Raw genomic sequence first — 25,435 nt, 5'->3', positions numbered from 1 at the left:
ACTTTTTCAAAATCAAAAGCAACCGAACGTGACAATAGAACTAGGTATTTGACAAGCGTCGTGTTATTATTGAGAAAAAAATAAAAGATGTTAAAAAGCAATGACATAACTAAATAACGATGACGGCCGTTTATAAATAATCGATCAACATGGCATGACTGAGCTGGTACATGGTCCTAGGACACAACGGGTTCGTAGACTACTGTCTAAAGGAGGCTTCTTTTTTTTTTCTTTTTCTTGCACCAGTGAAAGTAAGAATGGCAGAGTGTACATGCTCTACAGAGAGGAAAAAAGTAGAAACCACCTGCTTTTGCTTAGAATTCTACTCACTACCTCGTAATTCTGCTAATGCGATTTTTGATATTCTAACAAGAATACGAACTGTGATTTCTTGCAATTGTTCTTCCGAGTGGCTTTCCATGATGTCTACAGAATAGGATTTAGCGTATAGAATTTAAGAATAGGTCCACCCACAAAAAAACAAACCCGCTTTTTTTTTTACCTGCAAGCCAATCCTTTACTTGTTCGAGTTCATTTCTATAATCGTAGAAAAGAAGCTTTTCCTGTCCACCATAGCTTACACTGATAATTGTTTCAATACCAAGCAACAGTGCTTTTTTAACACCAACCGACTGTTGATGCGCATATCTCATGGATAAGGCAAACTCAAAATATTCTTTGACAATCTTTCTTTTATCCGGTGTGTTTGCTGTTTGGATTCAGAGAAAACCGTCAGTATGTTGCACATTTTTATCCTCTGGTATTTTGTCACCCTATTGATCACGAACTTACTGGCGCTATGCAATATGATGTTGAGCGTTAAAATAAACCTTTCAGCTACTATTTGGTTATTTCCTAGCCAATATCTAAACGAAAACGAAAACGCGATTTGCACGTATCATAGAATATTTTTTCGCGTCAGTCCTTTTTCGATGCCAATCCTGGGTTGGTTTGGTTTTTTTTTTTTTTTTCTTTTTTGTATTACTTTATGCGGCCTTGTGCACCTTCCCACCATCCAACCAACAGAGGAAAGAAAAAGACGGGCCCCGCTAAGCCGGCCAATCGATTCTTTTGCACCGTCTTCTGCTGCTTTTCTAACGCCATCTTTCGTGACATAAAGACAGGCTTACCTACTTGTTGTCTAACGAGGCTATTTTCTGCGGATAAACTTATATCTTCCAACTTCTTTTCAATTTCTGTTACTCCTTTTTCTGTTTCGTCCGCCTGCGGTCATTCAAAAAACTGGGTTAGAAATGAACGCTTCAATAACAAAATGATCATGATTTCCTTACGTTTCCCGACAATGACCATCCAGCCAGCTCTCTTACTGCTAATGAAATGGAGCCCAATATAAGCTGCTTCTGTCCCGTAGATGTGTTTCTGTCGTATAATTCATCGATAATAAACCTATAAAGAGAAACACAGATGAGTGGATGCATCTTTTCTTTTCTTTTTTTTTTTACTGTGTCCCTTCTTTGTTGGCCTTTTACCCTGTCACTGTGGCAGGCACCGCTGCCATCAAAGCCACCAAGGCCGCCTGTTGTAACTGTCTTGCATGGTCGATTTCGTAAGCGTCTGGAAAAGTGATCAAGTATTTTGCTAATTCAATGGACGATTCATCTAACAATAACCCATCAAAATTAAATACATTCCTAGGTTTCAGAGCTATTTTGTCTCCACAGTTTTTTATTTTGTGCGTTTGCTTACTCAGTTCGGTTCCAGCCCCAGCTTTTTGACGGATAATTTGTTCTGCTGCATTCAACCCAATTTCAAGTTTCACCGGGTCTTCCTGATCTCGTAAGTAACAAATCAGATCTCTCACATATCTAACAATACATAGGTTTTACATTGACTAAGCATTTATCATTTCACGCACAGCTCTATTGTTCCCTCTTTGGCCCCCTTCGAACCACGTGTTTGTATGTCATTTTCTAACTTACACTGGTTTCCGTTTGTCTTGAGGTTTTTTCGAGAAGCCGTCTTCTTTTACACCCTCATCATCTGATTCCTCTTCCATATAATAAGGTTGGAGATCATCATCATCATCCTCCTCCTCCTCCTGGTCTTCTTCTTCTTCTACATTCGTATCAAAAGTAGATGTAAGTAAAATGAAAGCTTTCAAGAGATCCCGTGTTCAAAACGTACCGATATCGTCGTCTGTCACGATAAATTCAGCGTCGGGGTCCATTTCTTCATCTTCCCCGCTTTCGTCTTTATCGTCTTCGCTCTCATTCTCTGTCAGTGGAACAGTGTTGCTTTCACTCGTCACTTGTTCAAACGCGTCTTTTGTATATATAAGTTCCTTGAGTACGCTAAAGTCATCCATGGACTCTAGCAGACCTGTATTCAGTTTCTTTTCCTTATCCACTCGAGAGGATATAGATTCAGCCATGAGCTACAACACAGAATATGAATCATGAGTCGATTTCATGGGTAACCAGCAAAAACCGCAAACATTCTTACTGCTCCATAAGCTGCTGTTCGTTTGTCCCCACTATCGAAATACTGATGTACACTAGACATAAAACGCGTTTCAAGCATAATGTGCGTCTCAATATCCTCTGTAGGTAAATACGCTAATAGCACCAAGATGAAAATGGTCAAATCTTAAGGAAAAAAAAAAAACAAAAAGAGAGGATGAGCCTTCCTTTCCTTTTTTTTTTTTTTTTTTTTTTTTTTTTTTTCCTCTTTTGAAATTTACAATGTCGTTCACGAGAAGTTCCATGTTTGATAAATACAGGATCAGACCATGTCTTGAGGCACGTTTTTGCGTAATCAAGCAGAATGGTATGGGCACTGTCTGATAGATGAGTGTCGTTTGGACATCCTTCTGCTTGAATAACAGTGGAAATAATGAGTCTCACAAGTATCTCGTCAGCCCAAGTGACTCTGGATAGCTTTAGACGACTTGTGTTCAAAAAAGCAAAAACACGTAGTTTGTCTGTCGATGAGCTTGCGGTCTTGGCAGTGGTGGTATCTTTTAAAAGAATGTGTGCTAATTGTACCGATGCTGTTTTGATCGTGGTGTTGGGCACAATTGTGTTCCTAACATAGGATAAAATCGGCTTGACAATTTGCTCTGTTGAAGTCATGGCTTCCACTTGCTCAAACACATGTGGCCATAAATCAGTATGATGTGTGCATGCAATAGGGTAGATAGATTCCATAAAGAGATCTATTTATTATTCATTTAATAAATTTATTTTTTATTCATCCACTCTATTCATAGAGACCATCCTTTATTTTATACTGTACCTTCATAACCCTGTCGAATGATTTTTGTTGCCAACTCTACTGTAAACCGAACCGTATGCTCTCTCAAACACTCGGCTAAATGACGGCTCAGTCTTGCGTAAAACTTTCTACAACAATGTCAGTCTATATCCTTAAACTACCCCCCCCCTTTTATCTTGTATGTACTTTTTCTCTTACCTATCAAAAAACCATTCCTGTTCTGTATAAAAGGACATGTCCTGCGAATGAACACCAAACGTATTGGCTAAATGGCTTGGTATCGAACATAACAACGACACCAAAAATCGGCAATCCCTGTCTGGCGTAAATTTAGCATACAAGAAAAGAATATCCGCTGATAGAGACAGCTTTTTCAAAGACAAAGCATATATATCAAGCAAGTCCAAAGCCGCGTTGTGGCGTTGCTGCTCATCAGTGATACACTCTATCAAGATCGGTAAACTCTTGGCAGCCATGTGGTACCTCACTTCCTCGCTAGCAGCTGGGTTCGACAACGTAGCTGTCTTTAACAACGTTCTATTTTGAGAATGGTTCTGAAATGCAAACGTCCAACGCGGCAATATATCTCGATAAATATGCCAAACATGCTTTTTCCAGCTTTCGTGTCGCATCAACGCTACTTGCTGCTCATGATTCAGTAACTGTTCATCACTTTGAAGCCATTGGAGCGGCTGCGAAATGCATTCAACCATATTTTCTAAAGTGGCTTCGGCAGCTAAAGCTGCTTCGTCTAGCGCTATGAGTTGATCAACATAGGCTTTAATAGCTACTGACATGGACAATGGAGGAAATGACAATGTCAAACAGTAAAAAACGAATCTGTCCTAAAAAGGGACATGTTCAATTTTTTTTTTTTTCATGCAAAAAAGTGTGACCGTAACCAATCAACAATTCCCCCCCTCCCCCCAGCAAAAGCTTACAAGTGATCTGCCTTCTTACAAATGCTTTTGAAGAAACCTTACTTTTTCAAAAATTCAGGCACGGACCAGTCATACAGAAAATAGACTTCTTTTCCCATTGAGACAAGTTTTTTTTTCTGCCTTAAAAAAGAGCCTTTGTGGATCCCTAAGCATGGATTCCGTTCTGTATCCCGAGGAATACCCCCAAGTTACGTAGTCGGGCATAGAAGCCGTTCTCTTTTAAATTGCCTATATGCTTGTCTTTGTTCTGTTCTTTTTGTTTGGGCCTCAGGTATAAAACTAGTACAAAGAGAGTCCCGTCTTTAAAAATCAATCAGCGCATACATCTGCATATCATGTTTGAATGACTTGAATGAGCGCGTGTGTAATAAACCTAAGAAGCAATTTTGAATAAGAAAACAGATACAATGGACCCCATACCTTAAGAAGCCATCAAGGAAGAAGAAAGAGACAAAAAAAAAGAGAGAGATCATATTTCTATAATTCATCAATAGAATAGGTTGTAAGCAGACAAGACGCTCAATATTGCCTCTGTACCTGAAATCTCAAGATTCTTGGCAGATGTGGGCAGGTTTTTCTAGAATAAATAATAGCAATTTACATGTCTAATAGACACACGAATAAAATGAGGCAGGACAATGTTTATTGTTGATCCATTTATTTACTGTGCCGCCTTAAACCAAAGGCCCACCCATTTTCGGAACATTCTTATCCTGTCCGTGTCGCGCATTTAAAATTTTCTGTTTTTGAATCATACAACAAACTTGAAAATTCACCTTTTTTTTTTTTTTTTTTTTTTTTCTTTTGCACTTTATGATTACTATTTCACCTTCCAAAGTCAAATTACTCCATTTCCCTAGATCTCATCTACACCACGTAACCCATGCTGTTGTAAAGTCCTGTTTCTTTGACGACACAAAAGAGTAAAGTAGACGATATAGGGATGCACCCTTCAATTGACTATTTTTTGTCTAGTATATCTCTTATACAAATCATTGTTAATGCGTGCCTTTGTTACCTTTGTAGCTCTCAGTATTTTTTCTCATTCACTGAAAACGCTTATGAAATTTCCATTGTAGCCAATAAAGATGTGATTGACAATGAGTTTATACCGCTACTACTCCAGTCTCAATGTCATGATATGAGCGCCTCGGCTGATGTGTATCGAGTCTTACAAGTGGATGATGAAGGAGGACAAGGTAGTCTAGAAAGAGCATCCTGTTGTTCCTTCCTCTTCAAAGAGACAGACGAATGATTAACGTATTACACTTAAAAAGGCTCTAGCGGAAAGCGTATTAGTGACCTCTCTGGTCCACTGGCTCAAGGGAACTTTTCGATTTTTTACATGTCGATTTATCAAACAGATTTTGTATTGGTAAAAAAGGAAGAAAACAAAATAGGGCAAAATGAGGGATTCCTTTTTTTAACCGTCGTGGCATTCTTTTCTTTTTTCTATGCCCTTGCAGGTGAAAGAAAGACGTTTGAAGCAGGCAGTACAGCTACTGCAGCAACATGACTTTGAGTTCGATCTAGAGTCTGTAGACCAATATTTAGGCGGATCGCCACCACCCATGTACCCATCGGAAAAGGATAAACTTTCATTAGAGAGTGATACATCTCTTTTACTTGAAGATGCATTCGAAAGATCCGTCTTGTCTGACGAGCTTCAGTGTGTTGGTTTAAATCCCCATTATCGGTCGGACTGGGCAATGACCGTGCTCAAAATCTTATCTTACCCTGAATTGATCAAATCTGATGAAATCAGGTATTTTTTTTTTTTTTTTGTTTCTTTATTGAGACGCACAAGTGACACAAAATCGGGATACTGAAAAGCATCCTCCCCTTGGCCCTTTGGGTTGGGTTTCGAATCTTTAGTTTGAATGATACCCGTTTTTTCTCATACACAGCCACCAGTGATGGTATATCTCTCATCGCTAATCAACACATTTTGAATCTTTTTGACTCGGATGTCATTTTCCAAGATGAAGCATCCCAAACTTATCGCGTAATACAAGTCAATTTAGCTGGATCTAATTTAGACCGTTGCGGTATCGTGTGGTCCATCTCGCATCCTTTGGCTGCCGAGGCACATATCAATTTGTTATATCTCAGTACATACAAAAGCGCCAACGTTTTGGTAACGCTATTTTTTTTAATCCGTGCGCGTTTCCATCTTCATTCTCTAACCCAGTCCCATCTATGTATAGGTCTCTTCCGAGGATATTGGCAAAGCAGAGCAGATTCTTACGGATGATTTTGAACATTTCAAGGGCATGCTTGCTGAACTCGCTTTAGAACCAACATTATAGAAGTATCTTATATAACTATTGCTACCACGACATCATCCATAACACACATATTTGTTATCTAATTTTCGTAAGTTGCTACCTCCACCCCCCCCCTCCCATCTTCTTTGCTGCTCCTCTATAATCACTTGATGAGCTTTATCGCGTTTTCATTCTTGTCGTACAAAGGCACCCTAGCGCAATGATAGATAATGAACATTTTCTGCATTCAACAACATATATTGTCTATCCGATGAATGATATCCATTTGGTTTATTATATCGGTGTCATCGCGGCTTAGACCCTTCCGTAGTCTTAAAAACTGTGTAAGCACATGATCTTTTGCGATAGGAACACAGCCCGAGCTCGAAAGTACAATCGCCTTAACACAAAAAAAAGGGAAAAAAAAGGGCCATGTTCAAGTACAAGTTAGATCATCTGTGATGATAAAAATACGACCTTCTGTTCTGTGTTCAGTTTATTCATAACCCACTAAGGTTAAGGCCAGATGGAAAGAGAAAGGCGGTAACCGTGCACAGAGCCAAAATGGATAACATATGGCTAACGTGAAGACAGTCGGTCAGTTCTTTCCATAAATGCACAGACAAAAGCATAACAGATGCAGCACCCGTTTCCTATGATTGAATTTGAGTTCTATCTTGCTGAGAAAGTCTCACTAGAAATTCTTCCATCAAATGTATAGCATCTTCATCAGTGACATAAGGGTTTGCAGTAAAAAATCAACACTCACACAAGTTAATCAGTCTGGTTTGTTTTTTTCTTTTGATAACTTGCAATACACCAATGTCTTTTAGTCGAACGACCATGTTGATATCATTATGACGCTCTTTCATTGTAATCGATCTTTATTCGGATGACTTACTATATCCTCTGGACCCCAAAGAGGAGCAGGACGCACTTCGAACACTGACCAATGATTTACCTCATATTCTGAATTTCTGCCTATTCAGTTTACCCATGTGGCTCTGAGTGTGTAACTGTGGGATTGATTTTTATTGAAAGAATAGAACATGCCTTTCCAATACATGTCCCCATTGGAATGCCTAGCGTTGGATACACCAAGGCTAATTATAGAAAGCTAAGAGCATGTCTATTGTATCATGTAGCACTGGGCTTCTCCATATTAGCAAGTACGACTTTTTCTCGAATGAGTACATCAATTTTTGAACCATTTGAAATAAGAATCAAGACAAATTAGCTATGCCTTTTGAAAGACCTGCCGACTTTGTAAAGACAACCTATAGAAGATAACCAAGTTCCATCTAATGATGTATCAGAGATGAAATGCAGTATGGGTGGCTTGTAAAGATCACTAAGCTGAGGTCGGCCCTCAATGGCTTTCCGAGCCATTCAGGACAGGCTTTTGCACAGAATAGAAAGCTTGATAACATTCGAAAGGCAAGTCAACACTTTTACTTTAGACTCCTGGCGCATCTGTCGATTACCAGAACAAAGCAACCTTCAAATAACCACTCGTCTTCAGAGAAGCTATGATACTCATGGTTGCATGATTCTAAGGCACCTCCCCCCCCCCAGTATTTTTTCCTTTTTTTCAACATTCCGTACCCACCGTACGGCGTCATTTTTCAATAGCACCTTTAATTTTTTTTACCATCACCAAATGCAATAACTGATTCATTTGCTGCCAATCATGGCTACGCCTGCAAGGCGGTCTATGCAAGACTTGAAATCATTTCTAATGCAAAATTAACTGCTCAGATAATTTCGTGATCTATTGGCGGCTAATCAAACGCAACTCAGATCAATATAATTCAGATGATAAGGTTGTATGGAATCTCTGGACAATACGTTTAGCCAAGAAAAAATCAACTTCTTGAAACCAAAATCTACTTTGAGCATAAAGTCTCAATTTCTTGTAATAATAGTCTAAAAAACCTTACTTGCTTCTAAACGGAAAAAAAAAAAAAATAGTGCCTCAAACCTTTCATGATTCATCACATACAAAAATATATATTTACCCCTTTATCAGAAGAGCACTGTTTCTATTGCTAAATGTTTCAATCAGTTATGATTGTTATTTTGATTCAGAGTCATTTTGAGCCATTTTTGATATTAGAAAATTAACGTTTTAAATCATCAAATTCAGCCTATTACTTTGGGTAAAATAGAGTCTTAGTATACAGGCAAATAGGGTCTGAGATTTTATTTTTAGTTTTTACACTAAAGCCTTCCTTTTGCGTTTCGCTCGAGTTTAAACGATTCTTTTTATAGTCCAAGCATTCAATTGTTCTTCTTCTTTCTTCTTTTCATACTGACGTCCAACTACTCTTTTATTTTCACTTGCGGTTAAGATACCCTCCTTTTTTCAACGCGACAAGAGCCATCAAAAATTGACGCATTGATTCCCAAAAATAACCTTGGCACTTCTAGTGCAAATAATAGCTTCCTTAATCCTGGTAGCTGCAGTAGTAGTAACAATAGTGTTTATAGCGAACCTGTTAACACCAGCAATATTACATCTAGCTCACAACACCGTCGTATACCCTTTGTTCACCGATTGTCTTCTTTCAGAAAACACAAAAGAAGCTCATCCATCTCTTCTCCAATGCCACCGAATCAACCTGAATCGTATAAAAGCTCAAGCAATAACAGCGTTAAGGAAGATCTCTATTCCGCTGAACTCGTTTTAAAAGTCAATGTTATACAAGCACGCAATTTAATTCGAGATGATGAGGTAAAAGGATACTCAAGTAAAATGCCTATAGAAAAGGGTCATTGATGAAACTCTCTATCACCATCATAGACGAATGCTCTTAGCCCTTATGCAAATGTCTGTTGTGGTGGGATCCGACATAGGACAGATACTCTGAAAAAATCGTCCAATCCTGAGTGGAACTGTATCTTTGAGTTCAATTTGTCAAATGATATTCTAGGTCATAAGAGGAGGCTGAGGGCGTTGAAGAAGCAAGGATTATCCATTACAGTGTATAGTAAAGATCGATTCTCTTCTATATTCTTGGGTCAAATCAATTTGTCACTTGACCAACTGTTTAAACAAAATGAATCCATGACTTTTGAGAAATCTCATGTAAGTTGCCTGGGCATCATTCTACCCAAAAAAAAAAAAAGAGGCAATTACACCTGTGTAACGAAATACTCAATGAACCTATTTTTAAATTCTTTCGATACAATTAGCCCAAATGGCTTCCTTTGTCGCTACCAAGCAGACAGCATAGACGACTTCACCTGAGAAGAAAGAAGCTGGATGACTCAGCACCGACAACGACAGCAGTAGCCCCAGAGTCACTTTCAGATAGTGAGCAAACCGAAATACAGATCCAATATGGATTGTTGTTAAAGACGAGTCATGGAGACATAATACCTTATGATGATGCTATTTTAAGAGACGACTGGCAGTCTTTACTAGCCGATGATAGCACCAGCAACATCAAAGATGAGGAGCTGTCAGGGGAAACTGAAGCAGAATCAGGAATAGGAGGATCGGTGGATGAGGAAACTCTCTCTTCATCGGTACCCGCGCCTATGCCTGCTTTACATGGAAGCTCGAGTACAACTTCGTTTAGTAGCCGTTTCAGGCGACCCTTAAGACACAATCACTCAACATCCTCTACTACTTCATCCTCTTCCATTGCATTTAACACAGCTCCTTCAACACCTGCAATCCATCAGACGGAGACCCTTCCATCCGGTGATACGACCGGTGATAAGAAAAAGGGTAGGAAACTTAGACGAAAGTTTAAGAGAAAACAAAAGAACCGAAAGGCCTCCAAAGGGGGATACGCAAAGTTCTATTCAGATATAATGGGCGTCACATTCTTGGAAATTGAGAGCGCAAAGGACCTCCCCCCTGAGCGTAATATGACAAGAACTGGCTTTGATATGGACCCTTTTGTGATTATCAGTTATGGTACTTCTACTTTCCGTACAAGAGCCATTCGACACAGTTTGAACCCTGTGTGGAATGAAAAGCTATTCTTCCATGTGCGAAACACAGAAGAAAATTACAAGATCAAATTCGCCATTTATGATAAAGATAAGTTTTCCAACAATGACTTTGTTGCCTCTCAGGAGATCACAATTGCAGACATTATACAGAAAATGCCCACAAGTCCATCTTCAGCAGTAGATGCATTGGCCCATGCTACTCCTTCCCTGTCAACGAGTGAACATCAGGATTCCGAAAAACAGGATAAAAGAGAGGAGGATTGTCTAACAGCTTCTTCTAATGAAATTGAACGCAATATGGGTCGACATACCATCCCCTTAAACTTGGCGAAACCGGAAAAATGGAAAGACAGCTGCCACCCAATGCTAACCTTCCGTGCCAAATTTGTGCCTTATGTGGAAATGAGACGAATGTTTTGGATGGCCTTGGCTAAAGCATGTGATGCCGATAATTCAAATACAATGAATCGTTTGGAAGTACAGACGATGCTAGAAGCACTAGGTTCCAATATCTCAGAACACACACTTGATAAGTTTTGGAAGCAGCATGATAAAGATCCTAGTGAAGATTTGACTCTAGATGAATTGGTCGAAAGTTTAGAAGCATTCATATTAGCTAGTGATAAAACAGAAGAAGACCCGAACGTCATTATTGAGCAATCGAAAGATGTACCTATCTCGGCAGATAAATATACGACCGCCAACCCATTTTTCATGGCGGCAACCTCAGATGACGAGGAAGAAAGAGAAGGCTACGAGCATTCTGATGAAGAAGATGAGGACGACGACTATGAAGACGGACAAATGATGGATGATGATGAATACATAGATGATGAAGAAGAGGATGAAGATGAAGACGATGAAAGTGAGTACGACTATTTCACCAGTCATAATGAATATGACGATGATTATATGGATTCCGCAAGGTCTGGTTCCTCCAGCGCAGCAACAGCATCCTCTGTGTCGCCTGATGAATCTAACTATGAAGCTTTGGCTGAAGGAGAAGGAATCCAATATGTTGATACAGCTTTGAAACAGCTTCAGTTAAAGGATGTTGATGGTTCGACAGCCACAACCAACAAGCACCATCACGAAAAAGTGATTCGGCTGAATGAATGTCCTATCTGTCACAAGCCCAATCTGGCAAAACGTGGGCAGATGGACATCATCACTCATGTTGCAACTTGCGCAGCTAATGATTGGACTACTGTTGATAGGTTCCTGATTAGTAATTTTGGTTCAGAAGCACAAGCTCAACGGAAGTATGTCTTTATCGCGCTTATAGAAAGTAGACAATATCTTTATTTTTCTTACTCATCATCATACGATTGAAAATATTTTAGGTGGTTTGTTAAGCTAGTGAATCAAGTCGGCTATGGAAGATATTCTATTGGGAAGGTAAATAACTCAAAACGATTAAAGTGAAACTAATAGAATCTCCCATATAAAATAACTAATAATGTTATTAGAATAATGCCAATATTATTGTTCAAGACCGCTTGACAGGGCAGTTGATCGATGAACGGATGAGTGTTTACATTCGATTAGGCATGCGGCTCTTATATAAAGGAATGAAATCAAGTATTCAATCAAGAGCAGGTATGCGTATCTATTTTTATCAATACAAGTTTATTGTTGTAGCAACAAGAGGGTGTTTTCTGACACTGTTTAACCATAATAACTTTAGCTAAGCGCTTGCTAGCAAATATGTCCTACAAGCAAGGCCGCCGTTTTGATAGCCCTCTTTCTCAACGTGAGATCAGACCTTTTATAAAATTCCATCAGTTAGACATGAGCGAAGTGCTGGAACCTATCGAAAACTTTAAAACATTCAACGAGTTTTTCTACAGAAAGCTGAAACCAGGGTCACGGCCATGTGATGCACCTGATAATCAAAGAGTTGCCGTCAGTCCTGCTGATTGTCGTATGATGGCATTCCCATCTGTAGACGCCGCTACTACTCTATGGATTAAAGGTTTGGAATTCAGTCTGTCCAAGCTGCTCGATGATGCACAGGAAGCAAAGTATTTCGAAGGCGGATCTTTGGCTATTTTCAGATTGGCTCCCCAAGACTACCACCGTTTCCATTCTCCAGTAGATGGCACCATTCGCAAAATACATAATGTGGAAGGACAGTACTTTACTGTGAATCCAATGGCTATTCGAACTACTCTAGATGTGTACGGTGAAAATAAACGAGACATAGTCTATATGGAGACGGAGGAGTTTGGTCAAGTAGCAGTTGTTTGTATAGGTGCAATGATGGTTGGCTCCATTATTTTGACTGCTGGCGTTGGTGACTATCTCAAACGAACAGATGAGCTGGGTTACTTCGCCTTTGGTGGAAGTACTTTGGTCGTATTATTCCAGAAGCATGCGTTGCGTTTTGATGAAGATTTGTTAGAAAATGCCAATAACTCGTTAGAAACACTGGTAAGCTTTCTAAAAAGATAAATCTGCTCATATCCACTTACACTAATCGACTGTCTGGGGTTTATTTTACGTTTTTATCTTAGGTGCGCGTCGGCAATCATATTGGCGTACATCCTTGATATCCTTATTACTAACTATTTATTTTAGAGATTCCCCCCCCTAACCCAGATTATATACTTCCTTTTCTCTTCTGTATTAACATTATCAATTTAAAGTAAAACGATCACCGATGAACTTAATAATTAATATAATTGTATTGTTGAGTTCATTATTGCGATTTGATTTTTACTACGCTGAACAAATGAGCTGAAAATCTCCGAATTGTGGAAGTTGGTATCGTAATGGTTGGTGTAAGCATTAATTCCTACTCAAACAAAAGTGCATAACAAGTACTCTATATGCTTTCCCTTTTCTTTTCGTCAGAGAAGCAATATAAAATTGATTGAATTAGAATGAAATAAAGCTGATTACCGTCGTAAGAATAATATATTGATTTTGTGTATCTTTTGAAGCTTCAGTGTCTTATGCAGACAATGAAAGTAAACGCGCAAAATCGTACTCTACTTGCTAACGACAGCTTTTAAACCCTTAGAGTTTTCATTACGTGGCATACGCTGAAGCTGTTTATGTGCAAACAATCATAGACTATTATGTTCTACAGTCAACAGCTATATTAAGACTATAATCAATATCATACAATAAAAAATTCTTCTGGCAGCTAAACAGCAGTAGAATTTGATTATTGCTTTCCGATGAATATCTAATTTCACTTTTATTAACATATTGAAAGCAAACGTTAAGGCTTTATGTGGGCTAGAAGAGAGAGAGAAGAAATAGATGTAAATAATCAATGGGTAACTTTTACTAACAGGGTATATAAGAGACATGAACTATCCCAAATTTTATGCTTTATTACTCACCTCGCAATAATTAATCACACTCTGAATACTACGTCTTACGCTTTGCTCGTCACTAAGCTTAGCAGAACCCAAGCGAAGTTGACGCAGTGATTCATAGGCTGCTGTTGTTGTGTATATGGTACAGGCAACCTCGGATACCGAATTAACGTTACGGCCAGTTCTACCACTTTGTTGAACATACTCTAAAAGAGAGTCTGCAATACCAATGTGGTAAATATAGCTGATATTAGGAATATCAACACCCACCAAAAGCAGAAGTTTGGACCATAACGACACCTTGATCAGTAGTCGTAAATGACTTCTAATTTTGTTCTTTGATGTCAGTATTCAAGTTAGCGTAATACGTCAGAGCTTCTACTTGTGGAGAATTGTGTTCTGCTCTTGTTGGTAGAGTAGGGAAGCAAGATAGAATAACTTCCGTGTGAAATGTCGAATATAAAAGTGTATCATCGTTGACATCTTGACCAAGATTTTTACCTTCAATAAAAGTCTTGTTGGAGACTAAAGTAGTAACCGAGGTTTAGGTATTTTAGCTCTCTCTATATTGAGCATATCTTCTTAACAATAGCGCTATTTCTAAATGGAGAAAGCAAGTTCCTTGTTCAGGAAGATCGACAGAACCGTCAGAACCTACCCTAGGCAAATTACGTTCACTATCGTTCTTGCTAGTTGCTACCTGTAGTTTGACAATAGTAAAAGTGTTAGTATATACATTAATTTGCTTCTTTTCACTGTCATTTACCTCTAACTTGTTCTGAGTTTGCTAACCACAAGCCCTGATCAGCCTAACACTCATCTCAATTTTTCAAGAATATTTTGCTTTTTGAATCTGTGCGGACGACCAGAGTGTTCCAAGGTCAGACTGTTCGCTTAATCAAACACCACGCGTGAGTATTGTTGTAATTAATACTGGTTCCTGAATACAGTTTGGCTGGAGTCACTTTTATTGATGAGCGTCTGCTACTGGTAGGATTTCTTTTTCCGTATTTAGCTTCGAGCTTTGGTGTCATTTTATAGTTAGACACTATATCGAAAGCTTGTAAAAAAGAAAAAAGTCATACCGATTTTTCCAGGTGTTATATCTTGTAATTGGGAAGAGGTACCATCTTACAGCCAATTTCAGTTCGTTAGTTCCGACAACTTCCCATAGAGATGAACAAAAACAATTCAAACTCATGACATTTATTTTTCTAATTCCGAAATTCATTTTGCCTTTCCGCCATTTATAGAGCAAACGCCAAATTCCATAGGTTTAACTGTATGATGCTGCTGCCTCCTTGGTACAAGTTGGGCTTTTTCAATCTCCAGTTTCGGTCTTTTTGCGCGTGTTGGCAGACCACACAATAAATTTGCGGGTTAAACAATCTGCCCTAACCTTGTATGTATTTATTTGTTGCCTTTTTTTTTGGCTCATATCCCTTTTCACATCTTTCCTTGAAATAACTTTCCACCATACTGAAGATTATTCTTCTTATTTCTTCCATCCCAAACTTCTCTTCAGCGTCATTGGATCATCAACACGTGAAAATGAACTTTAACATTTTCAAGCCAAAGCAGAAAACGCCCCATGATCTTGTAAAGCATGTGAGGGATGCCATTCACAAGTTAGATGGACCTGACAAACGAAAGGTAACAAGTGGAAAAAAAAAAGCTACCATGTTTCTTATTGGTTGAATTTTTCATATTGTTATGGATGGGTTTAGGCAACTGAGGAAATATCGAAATATTTGGTTTTGATGAAGAATATCTTGTATGGTGAAGATGGTATCTTGAGAGTCCAATAGCATTTTAAAGAAGTACTTATTCACCAAGAGTGCTGACATAGAATGTTCATTAGATCACGAACCTAGTCCAGACCTCGTTGCTCAGCTAGCTCAAGAAGTTTATAGGACAGATTTACTACAATTATTGGTTTTAAATATTCATAAGTTTGAATTTGAGGTAAGGAGCTCTGTTCTTCAGGTGAAAAATTTATGTAAGCCCATAATTCATTATTCTTTACTTTTTCTTACAGGCTAAGAAAGATGTCGCTCAAATTTTCAATAATTTATTGAGAAGACAGATTGGTTCTCGTTGGCCTACCGTTGAGCATCTATGTGCCCGGGAGGATATCCTTTTCAACTTGTTAAGGGGGTAAGCTGACAGCGACATGCCTATGATGAAGCCAGGAATATTTAATGAGGCTTTTGTTCCAATCTAGTTATGAGCAACCTGAAGTAGCGCTTAATTGCGGTTTAATTTTACGTGAATGTATCCGACACGAAGCATTAGCAAAAATCATCTTGTATTCGCCAAAGTTCTATCAATTTTTCGACTATGTGGAAATGAGCACATTTGATATAGCTTCAGATGCTTTTGCTTCTTTTAAGGAGATTTTGACAAAACACAAGCCCATGGTGGCCGACTTTTTAGAGTTGAACTATGATCAAGTAAGTTAGAGTTTTATCGTGACTCCTCCTTACAAGAATAATCTGCTAAAGTAAATCGCGCTCTTTTATTAGTTTTTCGAACATTATAAAAACCTACTATTATCAGAGAACTATGTTACTAAGCGGCAATCATTAAAGGTAAAGATTGTTCTTTCAGTAAGTTATCGGAAATGGGCTCTATCAACTCAAAACATCTTGACCATAGTTGCTGGGTGAAATTTTGCTGGACAGATCCAACTTTACAGTAATGACGCGTTATATTAGTAATGCAGATAACTTAAAACTGATGATGAACCTACTCCGAGATAGAAGTAGAAACATTCAATTCGAAGCCTTCCATGTTTTCAAAGTGTTTGTTGCGAATCCGCATAAAACAAGACCCATCGTGGATATCCTGATTAAAAACCAGGAAAAGTTGATTCATTTCCTGGGCAATTTCCATAATGACAGACAAGGTAAGAAAAATAGTATCAGAGCAAAAACTACAACAATTTTTCAATTATTAATCTCATCCTGATGCATTAATTAGATGACGAGCAATTCAATGATGAAAAGGCGTTCCTTATCAAACAAATCCAGGATTTACAACCTGTTCAGGATTAAAAAATATCGTAAACCCATACCAATAATACCTCGCTAACCACAACATACATTATATATATATATATAACACCCTCGTCGCTCACATACACGGCTACCTGCACATAAATACAACATTTATGAAGTCGTCAATGCTAGCATACTTTGTATATTTTTCTTTTATATTAAAAATTTCATGAAAATCAATTGCCAACCATTGCTCCGAGAGCAACAACTATATTCTCAGTATGTAAGAGTACAATTTATATGGAATAAGAAGTAACGCTTGATTGGGCATAAACTATTGCGAACGGAAGAATAGATGCATGCTCCTAGAGGTGAAAATGTAGAGAATGTTTCTTCTACCAATATGAACGAGCAATACTTACTGATAAGAGAAAAAAACCGCACTGTCTTAGTGCAACTCTAATCAGCTAAATACCTGTAATCCTATTTGACTATAACTCTTTTGGCATACACACAACAACAACATATAACAGATGTATTCAAAATGCAAGAATAATTTGCCCCATCCTAACAAAAAAAAGGAATTTGTCCTGAGCCATGCTCAAACTAAAATTCTTCCTGAAAAGAATCACACACGGTATAAACAACGACATTAACATGAATGGTACAGCAATGTATTACTTTTGTTGCATTAGAGGTCGACAACTGATATTGTTAGTCACAATTAGCTCTCTCAATGTGCGTCTCGAAAGCCCTGTCTTGATCCTTATAGTATATTGCTGCTTAAAGTACACACATTATACTTTATGTAAATCACCTTAGACACGTGAGACGTTGTTGTAATACACTTCACCTTTCTGCGTGTCGTTCTGATCCCTCTACTTGGTCTATTATATAAAATCACGATCGTCTTTGAGCAATGTTTTCGAGTTCTGAATGGCATACGGACAATGGTCAAGAGCTGATTACGAAGTGTAAGTATCCCCGTAGTGTTCTCATTATATAATTAGCCTCGCTCAAGTACTTAAATTTCTATACTTATTTGATTTTTTGGTGCAACCATGAAGTGAACGACGCAAAAAATGACAATGTGTTTCTGGGAACTTCAAATATGATTCTTGTAACAGGAATCATCATTTTAATGCTTCTCAAGGGACTGTGATAACCATGCCTGCTCGAAAGAAAAATGATTTAATCTTTTGTCAGCAATGATATTGATGAATAGTTCAAAAGAAACTGTATTAGAAGCAAATAGGGATCTCAATTCGCAGAAAACTATGGATAATAAGCTTTGCTAAACACAATCAAATTTGAATGTCAAATGCAATAGCTTAATAACGACGCGTTTTTAGTTTAGTCGTTCAGATCGATAGGAATAGGCGGCTTGTCTCGCGATAGCTTAAAAAGATGCAATTATATTGTCGCTCTAACGTTAAATGCTTTTGTATGTTTGACTTTGACGTTATGATTATAGGTTTATCTTTTAGAAAAAATAATGAATGATGAATGATGGAATACTCTTTAAATCTATATGTTGGCTTTGGCGAGATCAACACAAGCTCCAACCTTGGCAGGAACTTCAGGATTGTATACTAGGTTATTAAGAGCGCTAACAAAGGACCAACCCTTCTTAGCACTTTGTACTGGATAATCCAAAATAGGAGGGATAGGAGTCTTCACGCCAGGAATACGATCTGTTGTAAACGCCTTAGGAACACAAAGACCACGAAGACCTTCCTTACCGGAGAAGCGACCATAACCGGAGATACCAACGCCACCAAAAGGAAGACCTTGACAGAGATAATTAACTGCAAAATCATTGACATTAGCCATACCGGTTTTTAATTGCATACACATCTTTTCCGCCAACTTCTTATCAGCAGAGAAAACAGAAGAACCAAGACCAAAAGGACAAAGATTGGCAATACGGACAGCATCTTCAGGACCTTGATGCTTCATTATCACCATAATAGGAGCGAAGGCTTCAATATTAGCAATATCCATTTCGGGTGTAACATCAGCAAGCAAAGTGGGTTCGAAATATTGACCAGAAGGATGTTTAGGGTGATGATAACGCTTACCGCCACGAAGAAGACGAGCCCCGTGAGAAACAGCATCTTGAACAAGAGCTTCCAATTTTTCGAATTGATTCCCCATTGTCATCGCACCACAATCCACGCCTTCGCCCTCAGCAAGAATAGAACCTTGACGAAGCTTACCAATACGTGTATTCATTTCTTCAACTACTTTCTCGTAGATTTCAGCAGCAACAATAATACGCTCAATACCGATGCAGTTTTGACCACAATTTTGGAAAACACCACGCATCAACACAGGAATAGCCTGAACGAGATCAGAATCCTTCAAAAGAATAGCACAATCTTTACCACCCAATTCTAGCACACAAGGCACAAGGTAGTCGGAGGCATTACGTTGAACCAATTTACCGACGGCAGGGGAACCGATAAAAGTAACGTGATTGACACCACTTTGAACAACAGCTTCACCTACATCAGCAAAGCCAGGTACGAATTGGACAAGGTCAGGATCAAAGCCGTTGACAGAAAGACAAGTCTTGATGATTTGCTCGTAGTATTTAGAAGACCAGGCAACATATTCTGAGCACTTGACGATAATACCGTTACCAGACATGAGAGCGGAAATGACAGGACCAATGGCATTATGGAAAGGATAGTTCCAACTGACCAAAGCAGAGACGACACCCAAAGGTTGATAAACAACTTTTGAATGCTTGTACATCATCATTAAACCAGGTGCTCTATAATCATCAGCCAATACAGATTCACCATTATCAATAGTCCAGCGTAATTTGGCACAAGTAGTTATAATTTCACCTAAAGAAGCATCAATCACTTTTTTTTTTATTGATTTAAAGAAAATACCAAAAGGTAAATTAGACCACTATGACATCCAGTATACCAATCCCCTCCATCTCAAATTCAAAAAAGGACTTACTGGTTTTTCCAGTATCTCTACAATCCACTCTACAAATGGTTTCTTGATTTTCCAAAACAAAAGCTAATAAGGAACGAAGGACAGTACGACGTTGTTCAAATGTGGTCTTCGCCCATTTTACTTGGGCTGCAGCGGTACGATTGTATAACTCCTTCACCTCCTCAACAGTAGGGTTGGGAACAGTATCAATAAGATAGCCAGTAGAAGGATCATAGCACACGATTGTTGAAGGATTACTAGGATCCTATTTACAGTTTCAACGAATATCTTAATAAAGGTTGCACTCGTGAATTGGTTGCAATGCTGATACACAAACTTACACGAATAGAGGGATTCTCAAGAACTTTGCCAGTCCACTTGGGGTCAGCAGCTAGAAACAATAAATAGCGCAGGTTGAGTATGTTTCTATTCGGTCAATAGACTCTCAAGTAGAAAAGGTCTACTTTACAACAGCAACTAAAGAATTACCTTCAGGTACCTTAACAGTAAACTTTTTGGGTGAAGGCGAGGTGATCCATTTCAACAATAGCCAGCTTACAATGGCACCCGCACCAATGGTGATCCATTGTGTTGTCGTGAAATCTAATGCCATGCTGAAAACCTTTCTTCTTTCAGTATGGTATAATACAGTATTTGCTTTGAAAGAAGTTTAGGAAATTTTGAGGAAAAAGAAAAAAAAAAAAGGAACTGAAAAGTAAAAAAAAATATTATTGCTGTCATATCGACCGTCATCCTAATCTGAGTTTTTTTACATGAACAACAATTCTCGAATGATAGTTGAAAGGTTGAAGAACGGAAAAAAAATAAAATAAAAGAAATAACAATAGCGCAGCTCAAAAATGAACAAAATACAGAAAAAGTTGTTACATAGGTGATAGGATTATAAATATTTTAAATTTTCTTACATAAGAAAAAAGCACGGTATATAGGAAAGAGATGAATTGGTAAAGAGAAACGAGGGTATTTGATGATGTTATATACGTGTATATGTATAAAATGAAGGAAAGGGGGAATACTATTAAGAGTGGTATTTAGCACGAATAGAAGGTGAAGGTGGCAAGTATGAAGCTGTAGATGCGGAGCAATGCTTGCTTTGTTGTACTTCTTTCTTAACTTTTAATAAATGACCAAAGGATCTGATAAAATGCTTGGAAGAAGTCAAATCGATAGAATGGGCAAAGATTACTTCAGACATTTTAGGATGTTCAAGAAGTCGTGTGATATTGGGAGGAACCTTTTTAGGTACAATATCGGTTAATAGTTTTGAACATAATTAGTGTAAGTGAGTGTACCGATCAATGTTTACCTTGACTAGCTCTTCAAAATGCTCAATCATTGTAGAAACAACCCAGATTTCTCCGTGATATAAAGATGCATTTTTCACGTCGGTTTGATGCTGTTGATTTCTGCTGCTAATACCGTAAGTATTATTGATGGTCGTCAATCCAGCAGTACTGCTATAATTACTGTTGTTGTGTTGGATATTATACAAAATATTCGGTGCCATGACTCTTGCTAGATTTTGCACTGTCATCTTGTTTTTGTCTGAATGTCTTGCTACCCATTTTAATAACGCTAGGGTGGCTAATAAAATATCTCTATTGGCCTTTGGTAATAAACATATGGCATAATGGATCAGTGTAACAGGTGTAGCATCATCGTTATTGTCGCAAGCATCATCAGTAGCAATTTTGTAAGAGAGAAGAAACAATTTGTGTAATTTGTAAGTGAGTAAAGGTTCTGGTAATTCGCGTAAAAATCGTTTTATAAAGGCTGCAGATTGAATAATGGGTTGGTTCATGAAGAAATGAGACCAATCTTCTCGTAAAGGTTCCAAATCGAGTTGTTCACACATTTCCTTCAAGCCACGAATATTACCATTTTTCCTAAATATCCCTTCTGTTGTAATGTCTATTCAACAAGTTGAATTTAGATTCATACCAAGTGTGGCTTACGGATGTGTAGTTTGCTCGATTTTTACCTTGTTCAATCATGGCTAATATGCAATCTTTTAAGAAATTGGGTATAAGTGAGTTTTGTGAAAAGCATGCTGCTACTGAAGGGCATATTGATACCCATTTTTCGAATGATATACTCGTAGTGCTTCCATTATTATGGTGCTGTGCTTGCTCTGGTAACAATGAAGTTAAAGAATTATTACTAAGATTAGATAATGAAACACCAATTATTCTGTTATCTCCATTGTTATTGTTAGTGACAGTAGGTACTGCTTGATGATAATCGCTGTTACTGGGTGTTAATATATGAGATTTTAGTCTTTCCCATAGAGTTGAAGCTGATGAAGAGAAAGCTCTTCTACCAACGGGATTGGCGGAGGCTGAAGTTGAAGTATTACTACAAGAAGAACTTGAGAGGGACAGCAAGCTATTTAGATCAATACAGTCATTATCCACCTTTGAATCGATATAAAGTATTGCCATTTGTCTAACAATTGTATCTTGTTGTTCTGATAGCTCTGGAAGATAATTAATAGCAGCAGCAGTATTAGCAAGGATCGCTGTACTGTTATTATGTACTTCTCCCAATTTTTCGGCTGAGGAAAAGAAAGACGTCGATGGTGGCGATAATGGTAGAGTAGTATACTCATGCAGTTGCTCAATGTCAGGTGGTGATATGTATAGAGGTGTTGCTTGACTATAGACACTAACTGATCTCGTTTGATCATGACGGTTATAATTTTGCAGGAGTGAAATTGTTGACGCTGGAGAAGAAACACCATAGTTCACTGATTTCAAGCCTTTTGGTCTGCTTGTCGTAAAGGCTCTCCTGATTGCTTCAATTCGACTATTGGTTTTTTTTTGAGACTCGTCTGTTTTTATACGATTTGATCTGTTTCTTTTTAAATTATCTGTTGTTGTTGTTGTTGTTGTTGGCGAGGAAGCAGTAGAGAAAGTAGTGTCTTGACTGAGATTGCGTGATAGATACTGTGAAATTGAACTACTACTAATGTTGACCATTTTTGTCGTGATACTAGAAGGAGAAGAAGGAGAAAAAGTTGTTCTATTGTTATTGTTGTTGATATTGTTATTTTTGACTTCGATAGTGGGCGCCTTATATGAGACTGTTTCATCAGATCTTTTACCTAAAATTGGCGAACATATTCAGTCAACTATGCGTGTAACCGAAAAATAAAGGAAAAAAGAAGTCTCACTTGAATGGTAGTTGTTCGTGTTGAAAGCTGTGCTAGTTTCTATATTCATAACTAAGCCAAGTCTAGTAGTGGCCATATCTATTAGTTGTAAATTATGGTCTAGGCATGAGAGATCCAATCTCTTCTTATATTGTTGATTAGCAAACATTGATAGCATTTGCTGAATAATAGCATTTTCTGGTCCGAACTTCCGTTCCTTATTTTAAAATAGAATCAGAAATGGAAAGTTAATTAAATATAGTAATTATGACTTACCAAAAGAATAGACTGCTGCAACGACAATTTGATCAAATCTCTTATACATTGAGATAGAATAGATGTCATCTTTATCAGTATATTCGCTAAAGCAGTCATCTCGGTTTTGTTGATAGTCGAAGTTGCTGAAGTTGAGTACTGGCATAAAATATCAAAAAAATAAGCAAGATTATTGCTCAAAATTTGAACGGATACATCACAAGTAAGATCTAAAGAAAAATAAGGCAAATCTTGTAAACATTATGTGTAATTGCAATGCGAATAAGTAGCTCTCTGCTTACTTGTAGCTTGTTGATGTATGAATAGTGAATCCAATACAGTGAATAATATACTTAGTTGCTTATACAAAGTCTTACATATTGAATACTCTTCTTTATAATCCCTTAATTGATTCATTATTATTATATTTGATACTAATTTTGACGTTGTATCCTCATACTGGCTCAGTTCCTTCCATATTTCGATTCGAAGGAGCTCTAGCTCATATTGTTTCGAAATGAGAGCCTCCTTAGTTTTGCATTCAACTGTTTGAGAGAATCACAGTATTAGCAGTGTGTGTAAATTCATGTAAATATGAATAGCTTACCTTGTTGTGAATCATTACTATCTTCTAATTCTATCAATCTTACATGCCAATACTTCTGTATCATATAGCATTCGGAATGCCATTTCGGGCCGCCTTCCCTTCCTTTATTATGATGTAGAATGGTTTGTCCGCAACCAGCACATTCTATACCTTTGATAAGTGAGAAATGATACCGACAATAAGGTCTTCCGTCATAATCATATATTTCTTTTGTTGACATAACTTGTTTCCGTTGTTGATTTAATCCCACAGCTTCATGCAAACTAGTTTCAATGCCACTTCTATTACTACTGCTGCTGTTGCTGTTTCCATTTTCATGACTGGCCATATTACTACGACTATTATTCTTAGTGATAGTACATCCAATGCATTGCAAACAATTTTTATGGTATTTATAGGCACTGAGTACAACATAATCATCATTATTGATAGCTTCGTTACATTGATGACATTTCAATTGACTGTGCTGATAGTAATCCTTTTCACATAAAATAAGTGTATTTTTCTGATTTCCGTATTCTTCTTCATCATTCGAAGTACTATGACTGCTGCTGCTGCTGCTGCTGCTGTTATGACTGCGACGATGTATATTGTCATCCAACATTACCAATTCTTCTGCTATTGTTGCTGCCGTTGTAGCATTCGGTGTCGACTGTTGATAAGTAGGGTGGTATATATAGAATTTGTCTATTACAAATCTATCACAAAACTATCGTTGAGAGAAAAATGAGTAAGATTCTTTTATTGAGAGCTCTCATCTCATCTGTGGTACTGGTTGTTTTTGAGCACAAGAAACATGACAAACAAATGTGGTCCCTTCCTATCTACAAGACATATATTAATGTTGATTGCACACCTTTTAAAGAAATGTCAGGTATTCGTCAATGATGTATGATGGATCAACAAGATTGGCATTTATATTAAATTTAATATTTAAATCAATAATATAAGATCCATTCATGTCGTAAATTGTAGTAGGGGCTATTTTTCAGTAATGGTACAATATGTTTGTAACGTTTGCTTGTGCCAAGATCAAGATGTTGGAAAAGTATATAAAACTTACATCGCAGCGAAAGCATTGCCGATGATAGATATTTCCGACAGCTCGGATAACGTTGGGATCACCTTTTTTACAGACTATTTTACATCTGTAGCATCTATAATCAATAGGTAATTTTGTTGGTGTTATTGCCATTGTTGTGGTGGCCGCTTTAGTAATATTGACAGTAGTAGTAGCTGCTGTTGATCGAAATGTCATCCTTTATTGTTGGCTTGCGTAATGCCATTTATACAAAAAATCGCAGTTCTTTTGTAAATAAAAGAAAAGAAGACACAGACAAATTATACAGGCACGCAAAAATCACAATGAAAGAAAGGAAAGAAAGAGAGACTTACAGCATCACACACGCAAATCAAACAATAATTCTTCTAAAATTAATTTTGTTTCTTCCATCATCATTCTTTTAATAATATTCATATCTTTGATATCAAAAATAGACGCCACAGAGACACGAGAAATCGGAAAATGGAAAAGGGAAAAGGTTTTAAAAACCGACATTAGACAAATTTAAACTAAATTTAAACCCTATTGATAAATAAAAATAAACTGCAACCGTACTTCTTGGACGACCCAGTACCGACGCCTCGCTTAATCAACCACTTATAAATTTGATTGCCCGGTCCTTGCGTTTTTTTCGATCAACTTGATTG

General features: G+C 37.7%; 10 protein-coding genes across 10 annotated transcripts; 4 read left to right on the top strand and 6 right to left on the bottom strand.

The window, feature by feature from the left end:
• Window positions 1-322: 322 nt before the first annotated feature.
• BDF20DRAFT_910894 (telomere length regulation protein-domain-containing protein) lies at window positions 323-4,031 on the bottom strand (the record flags this gene model as incomplete). The annotated part of the gene is made up of 13 exons (XM_053083758.1): window positions 323-426; window positions 503-709; window positions 793-866; window positions 986-1,224; window positions 1,293-1,407; window positions 1,491-1,620; window positions 1,708-1,826; window positions 1,941-2,076; window positions 2,146-2,395; window positions 2,464-2,606; window positions 2,702-3,175; window positions 3,256-3,362; window positions 3,433-4,031. 13 exons carry the CDS (start codon window positions 4,029-4,031, stop codon window positions 323-325), a joined length of 2,697 nt encoding a protein of 898 aa, XP_052939774.1.
• A 1,285-nt stretch (window positions 4,032-5,316) lies between these two features.
• On the top strand, window positions 5,317-6,484 carry BDF20DRAFT_905009 (uncharacterized protein; the record flags this gene model as incomplete). The annotated part of the gene is made up of 5 exons (XM_053083106.1): window positions 5,317-5,374; window positions 5,453-5,550; window positions 5,642-5,940; window positions 6,090-6,312; window positions 6,383-6,484. 5 exons carry the CDS (start codon window positions 5,317-5,319, stop codon window positions 6,482-6,484), a joined length of 780 nt encoding a protein of 259 aa, XP_052939773.1.
• A 1,036-nt stretch (window positions 6,485-7,520) lies between these two features.
• BDF20DRAFT_833266 (uncharacterized protein) lies at window positions 7,521-7,975 on the top strand (the record flags this gene model as incomplete). The annotated part of the gene is made up of 2 exons (XM_053078627.1): window positions 7,521-7,611; window positions 7,761-7,975. The coding sequence occupies 2 exons, from the start codon at window positions 7,521-7,523 to the stop codon at window positions 7,973-7,975; spliced, it is 306 nt and encodes a 101-aa protein (XP_052939772.1).
• Window positions 7,976-8,665: 690 nt separating this feature from the next.
• Window positions 8,666-13,326, top strand: BDF20DRAFT_855538 (phosphatidylserine decarboxylase-domain-containing protein). Its single transcript, XM_053080247.1, has 7 exons — window positions 8,666-9,176; window positions 9,246-9,530; window positions 9,638-11,670; window positions 11,752-11,806; window positions 11,878-12,007; window positions 12,096-12,841; window positions 12,925-13,326. Exons 1-7 carry the CDS (start codon window positions 9,048-9,050, stop codon window positions 12,958-12,960), a joined length of 3,414 nt encoding a protein of 1,137 aa, XP_052939771.1. The 5' UTR covers window positions 8,666-9,047; the 3' UTR covers window positions 12,961-13,326.
• Window positions 13,327-13,645: 319 nt separating this feature from the next.
• On the bottom strand, window positions 13,646-14,771 carry BDF20DRAFT_910891 (uncharacterized protein; the record flags this gene model as incomplete). Its single annotated transcript, XM_053083757.1, has 4 exons — window positions 13,646-13,654; window positions 13,762-14,037; window positions 14,120-14,262; window positions 14,672-14,771. 4 exons carry the CDS (start codon window positions 14,769-14,771, stop codon window positions 13,646-13,648), a joined length of 528 nt encoding a protein of 175 aa, XP_052939770.1.
• A 653-nt stretch (window positions 14,772-15,424) lies between these two features.
• BDF20DRAFT_329682 (Mo25-like protein) lies at window positions 15,425-17,063 on the top strand. The gene is made up of 7 exons (XM_053075212.1): window positions 15,425-15,525; window positions 15,599-15,702; window positions 15,776-15,894; window positions 15,962-16,190; window positions 16,263-16,328; window positions 16,396-16,645; window positions 16,720-17,063. The coding sequence occupies exons 1-7, from the start codon at window positions 15,498-15,500 to the stop codon at window positions 16,791-16,793; spliced, it is 870 nt and encodes a 289-aa protein (XP_052939769.1). The 5' UTR covers window positions 15,425-15,497; the 3' UTR covers window positions 16,794-17,063.
• Window positions 17,064-18,263: 1,200 nt separating this feature from the next.
• Window positions 18,264-20,304, bottom strand: BDF20DRAFT_905006 (Aldehyde/histidinol dehydrogenase; the record flags this gene model as incomplete). The annotated part of the gene is made up of 4 exons (XM_053083105.1): window positions 18,264-19,609; window positions 19,713-19,956; window positions 20,033-20,082; window positions 20,181-20,304. 4 exons carry the CDS (start codon window positions 20,302-20,304, stop codon window positions 18,264-18,266), a joined length of 1,764 nt encoding a protein of 587 aa, XP_052939768.1.
• A 426-nt stretch (window positions 20,305-20,730) lies between these two features.
• BDF20DRAFT_814641 (Rho GTPase activation protein) lies at window positions 20,731-22,690 on the bottom strand (the record flags this gene model as incomplete). The annotated part of the gene is made up of 7 exons (XM_053076999.1): window positions 20,731-20,946; window positions 21,019-21,023; window positions 21,180-21,623; window positions 21,694-21,837; window positions 21,874-22,025; window positions 22,092-22,235; window positions 22,284-22,690. The coding sequence occupies 7 exons, from the start codon at window positions 22,688-22,690 to the stop codon at window positions 20,731-20,733; spliced, it is 1,512 nt and encodes a 503-aa protein (XP_052939767.1).
• A 929-nt stretch (window positions 22,691-23,619) lies between these two features.
• On the bottom strand, window positions 23,620-24,521 carry BDF20DRAFT_329630 (uncharacterized protein). Its single transcript, XM_053075210.1, has one exon. The coding sequence runs from the start codon at window positions 24,327-24,329 to the stop codon at window positions 23,703-23,705; it is 627 nt and encodes a 208-aa protein (XP_052939766.1). The 5' UTR covers window positions 24,330-24,521; the 3' UTR covers window positions 23,620-23,702.
• On the bottom strand, window positions 24,275-25,222 carry BDF20DRAFT_855501 (uncharacterized protein). Its single transcript, XM_053080246.1, has 2 exons — window positions 24,789-25,222; window positions 24,275-24,581 (listed from the first exon to the last, which is right to left on the bottom strand). The coding sequence occupies exons 1-2, from the start codon at window positions 24,981-24,983 to the stop codon at window positions 24,564-24,566; spliced, it is 213 nt and encodes a 70-aa protein (XP_052939765.1). The 5' UTR covers window positions 24,984-25,222; the 3' UTR covers window positions 24,275-24,563.
• Between the last annotated feature and the right edge of the window lie 213 nt (window positions 25,223-25,435).

This window comes from Mycotypha africana, assembly GCF_025528875.1.
Source record: "Mycotypha africana strain NRRL 2978 chromosome Unknown BDF20scaffold_2, whole genome shotgun sequence".
Classification (NCBI taxonomy): Eukaryota; Fungi; Mucoromycota; class Mucoromycetes; order Mucorales; family Mycotyphaceae; genus Mycotypha; species Mycotypha africana.
This window is presented reverse-complemented; position numbering and strand designations above follow the sequence as displayed.

Bases quoted from the DNA above. Each gene is read 5' to 3' on its own strand.
- BDF20DRAFT_855538 (XM_053080247.1), top strand. From the start codon at position 9,048: ATGCCACCGAATCAACCTGAATCGTATAAAAGCTCAAGCAATAACAGC. The intron at 9,177-9,245 runs GTAAAAGGATAC...TCACCATCATAG, and splicing joins ATTTAATTCGAGATGATGAG to ACGAATGCTCTTAGCCCTTA. The intron at 9,531-9,637 runs GTAAGTTGCCTG...CGATACAATTAG, and splicing joins TGACTTTTGAGAAATCTCAT to CCCAAATGGCTTCCTTTGTC.
- BDF20DRAFT_329682 (XM_053075212.1), top strand. From the start codon at position 15,498: ATGAAGAATATCTTGTATGGTGAAGATG. The intron at 15,526-15,598 runs GTATCTTGAGAG...AATGTTCATTAG, and splicing joins TATCTTGTATGGTGAAGATG to ATCACGAACCTAGTCCAGAC. The intron at 16,646-16,719 runs GTAAGAAAAATA...TGCATTAATTAG, and splicing joins TTTCCATAATGACAGACAAG to ATGACGAGCAATTCAATGAT.
- BDF20DRAFT_329630 (XM_053075210.1), bottom strand. From the start codon at position 24,329: ATGTTGGATGACAATATACATCGTCGCAGTCATAACAGCAGCAGCAGC.
- BDF20DRAFT_855501 (XM_053080246.1), bottom strand. From the start codon at position 24,983: ATGACATTTCGATCAACAGCAGCTACTACTACTGTCAATATTACTAAA.